Raw genomic sequence first — 3718 nt, 5'->3', positions numbered from 1 at the left:
TTTTAGAACGCCTCAAACGGATTCCCGGAACTCCAGTTATGATCGTTTCCGCGCAGACTGCTAAAGCTGAAAAATAAGTGCGAAAATTAAATTAAACTAAAAATAAAATAAAATATGAAAACATAATAAAATATAATAATAAACAAAATAAAATAAAGAAATGCCCAAGTAAAAAGTAGGAGAATTGTGCATAAATATGCACTGATCAGTAACCTTACAACCTTCGCTTTGACGGCACCGGCATATGCTTTCTCCAAGATTTCCCATGCTTGCTTCGCCGATTCACAATCGCCAACCTTCTCGAAATTGTCGTTATAAACACAAGAATGAATCAAGAATAGGGTTTTGTAATCCTTCTTCTTCTCTTCTTTGTGTGTAGCTCTTTGAATGTCGGTAACCTCTGCCCCTAATTGTGTAACTCTATTGACGACGATCTCAAACACCTCTTGATAACCAAACAAAACCCTCATTTGTTTTGCCCATTTATCATAATTCTTCAAATCAAGAATCGGGAGATTGGTGGGAATTCAATCATTGGAAACGGTTGTCATTGTTACAGCGGATTAGGATCGATAACCAAGGCTCTTGATGCCAAACGTTGGAACATAAAACATAAAACTGAAAATTGAAGGTTTCAACAATGGTGGAAGAAAAGAAGATTAGGGAAGATGAAGTTGAGAGAGAATTAGGGAGAATAGAGTAATATTTTGATGAGTATGTATTTTTGCATTAACCTTGAATTGGAATGATACAAATGTATTTATACATTGAGAATAAAAGTTACAACTAAAGTGACTCTAAAGAAAATAAAATCTGTTAATTTTGAAAGAAAAAAAACATAATTTTAATTTTCAATTAACAGTTATGCAGAGTGGGTGGTTGGTGGCGGTGATTTCAATGAAATAACTAGTCCAATAAGAAACAATGTGGAGTTGCAATTATGGTTTATATATGCAGAAAATTTGGAAACTTAATTAATGTGTCACTTGATTAAAATGGGAGCAGTTGGATCCACATACACTTGGAGAGATCTAAATACTATATAGTATTTTATACTAGAATGGGATAGTATTTTTTACTAGAAAGGGAAATACATGGTAGTTGGTGATGAACATGTGGTGAGATTTCCAGTGTGGTGGTTATAGTATTTCAGTTATAAGAGGAGATTTCCAATGTGGTAGTTATGGTGTTTCGGTTATTAGAGAAAGTACCTATGGTATTTCAGTTATAAGAGGAGATTTCTAAATGTCGTAGTTATGGTATTTCGGTTATCAGTTATAAGAGGAGATTTCCAATTTGATAGTTATGGTGTTTCGGTTATCAGAGAAAGTACTTATGGTATCAGAAGGATTTAGTATTTTCATCGAGTATTTGTGCATGATTTTAAAGGCTTGTATTTTTTATGCATTGAAACCAGTAAGATTAAAAACAAAACAATAAAGGCAACGAGCTAGATTTAAAACAAGATGTTTTCATTAATGATTCTAACTCAATACAGGAACGTGCGATCCATCTAACATTACAGCAAACACATTCAACATTTCTGTTAGACCATTGGATCCTAAACTTGAATATGCACAAATTTCTAAGAATTAACCAAAAAAAAATCAAATCAAAGCCTTCTTCGACTTAGCAGGGGACTTGGGCTCCTTAACAGCAGCAGCTTTTTCATTTCTCTTGGGCAGAAGGACCGGGTTAATGTTAGGAAGAACACCGCCATGAGCAATTGTAACACCAGCAAGCAAATTTCCAAGCTCAACATCGTTCCTGATAGCCAACAATAAATGTCTTGGGATTATCCTATTCTTCTTGTTATCACGAGCTGCATTTCCAGCCAACTCAAGCACCTTCACATAAAACACAATTCATCAAAACTAGAGTTCAAAATCCAAAACCCTAACTAACAGGAATTGCAAATCAAATTAGAAGAGAGAAAGAGTTAAAAAATTACCTCAGCAGCGAGATATTCGAGAACAGCGGCTAAGTAAACAGGTGCACCAGTTCCAACACGCTGAGCGTATCTACCTTTCTTCAAGTAACGGCCTATTCTTCCGACGGGAAATTGAAGTCCGGCTCTGACAGATCTGGTCACGGCTTTCTTCCTTGGTCCTCCTCCTTTCCTTCCTCCGGCTCCTTTCTTCAATTTTGGGGAAATGTCCATTGAAAGATTGGATTGTGACACTAGTTTCTAGATGAGAAATCGCTGTGTTTCGTGTGAGAAATGAAAAGTGTGATAGGAACGAAAATACGTTGGCGCGGTTTTATACCATTGCGGGTTATTGGATTGAGAAAATTGTACACCGTTCGATTAGGACTAATCTATGGCTCATTGTCAAACTACCTGGCGATCCGTGTGCCATAAAACGAACCAATGGAACGCCTTTTCTGGTTTAAAGGTACTACTCAGATTTATGTAGAAGTATGCATTCTTTTTCTAAATAGAAAGTGTCACAACTCACAAATGTTTTATAAACCCGAACAAAGAATAAATCATACAGGTTTTACAAATTGGTTAGGGTTTTACAAATTGGATTTCATGAAGTCTGAATACTTCAACATAAATGTTTTATTTATAGATTTACTTGTGTGGTCGAAAGCTGAACAAATTCACTTAAATGTATTTTATCTTTTAATATATAATATTTTATTCAAATACATTGTAGTTTATGGTATTTTGTATTCCACTTAAATATAGTGCCAATGTTTCATAATTCATTCAAGTATATTATACATTATGATGTTTCGTATTTTACTTAAGTATATTTTACATTGCGATGAAACATGTTTCTCTAATTGACGTTATTATTTCACAAGAACCGTGTATTTGAATAAGTTTCATATATTCATTTTATGTTTTATCAATTTGTCCTTATGTGTGTAACTCTATAAGTTCCCGTAAAATTGTTAAAATGGACTATCTGATCCTAAACAATTGCAATTATGTTTAGGTTGCAGACTATCTAATCCTAAATGGATCAATTCCCGATTTTTTATACCATTTTTTTTTCAAATAGTCTCCTTTATTTTGTAAGTAACTATACAATAATACATGTATTAAATATTAAATTTCAAATCCAAAACTAGAATTTTAAAATAATTCATCTAAATCAACAATTAAAATCTAAAATATACATTAACTTAATTCAAACTATCCAACCTAATATGCACATTTAAATAGTAAAAAATAAATTATAAATTATACAAAATAACACAAAGTAATTTGTTCCAACAAGTTTTAAGTTATCAAATTTAACACAAAATCAAATAGTTATAACTCCATGTTCAAATATTCTTCAGCAACATTCACATGTTCAAATATGTTGGATGCTTGGCCACTTCCATCATCTTGATTAATGTTTTGGTGTGTATAAGAGACATTTGGAGATTAACCATCTTATCATTTCAAGGATATTTTTGTATTTTTTAAGGGTGAATCTTCACCGCGAATGATAAAAAAAGCAATTCTTTTTTTATTCTTCTCTTTGGGCTCTAGGCTCCTCCTTCTTTTATTTATGCTTTATATCATTAGATTATATTAGAGCTTTTAACTTCATATTTTTTTTATAAATAAAAGAAATTAAATCTTTTAAAAAGTAAATTAAATTAAACGATGTCAAATAAATTATCTTTTAATAATTAATAATATATTATATCTTTTTAATCATTAATTTTAATTTATTATAAAATAGATATTTAGTCTTAGAAAAACAATTCAAAT

At 31.7% G+C, this 3718-nt stretch overlaps 1 protein-coding gene across 1 annotated transcript; it reads right to left on the bottom strand.

Annotated features, from left to right (window-relative positions):
• Positions 1 to 1451: 1451 nt before the first annotated feature.
• Positions 1452 to 2249, bottom strand: LOC127087146 (histone H2A.2-like). The gene is made up of 2 exons (XM_051028009.1): positions 1952 to 2249; positions 1452 to 1847 (listed from the first exon to the last, which is right to left on the bottom strand). The coding sequence occupies exons 1-2, from the start codon at positions 2159 to 2161 to the stop codon at positions 1608 to 1610; spliced, it is 450 nt and encodes a 149-aa protein (XP_050883966.1). The 5' UTR covers positions 2162 to 2249; the 3' UTR covers positions 1452 to 1607.
• Between the last annotated feature and the right edge of the window lie 1469 nt (positions 2250 to 3718).

This window comes from Lathyrus oleraceus, chromosome 5, assembly GCF_024323335.1.
Source record: "Lathyrus oleraceus cultivar Zhongwan6 chromosome 5, CAAS_Psat_ZW6_1.0, whole genome shotgun sequence".
Classification (NCBI taxonomy): domain Eukaryota; kingdom Viridiplantae; phylum Streptophyta; class Magnoliopsida; order Fabales; family Fabaceae; genus Lathyrus; species Lathyrus oleraceus.
The sequence above is the reverse complement of the archived record's forward strand: the minus strand, read 5'-3'. Positions and strand labels throughout refer to the sequence as shown.

Excerpts from the sequence above, each read along its gene's own strand:
- LOC127087146 (XM_051028009.1), bottom strand. The coding sequence starts at position 2,161 with ATGGACATTTCCCCAAAATTGAAGAAAGGAGCCGGAGGAAGGAAAGGA. Across the intron at positions 1,848-1,951 it reads TCGAATATCTCGCTGCTGAG|GTGCTTGAGTTGGCTGGAAA; the intron begins GTAATTTTTTAA and ends TTTTATGTGAAG.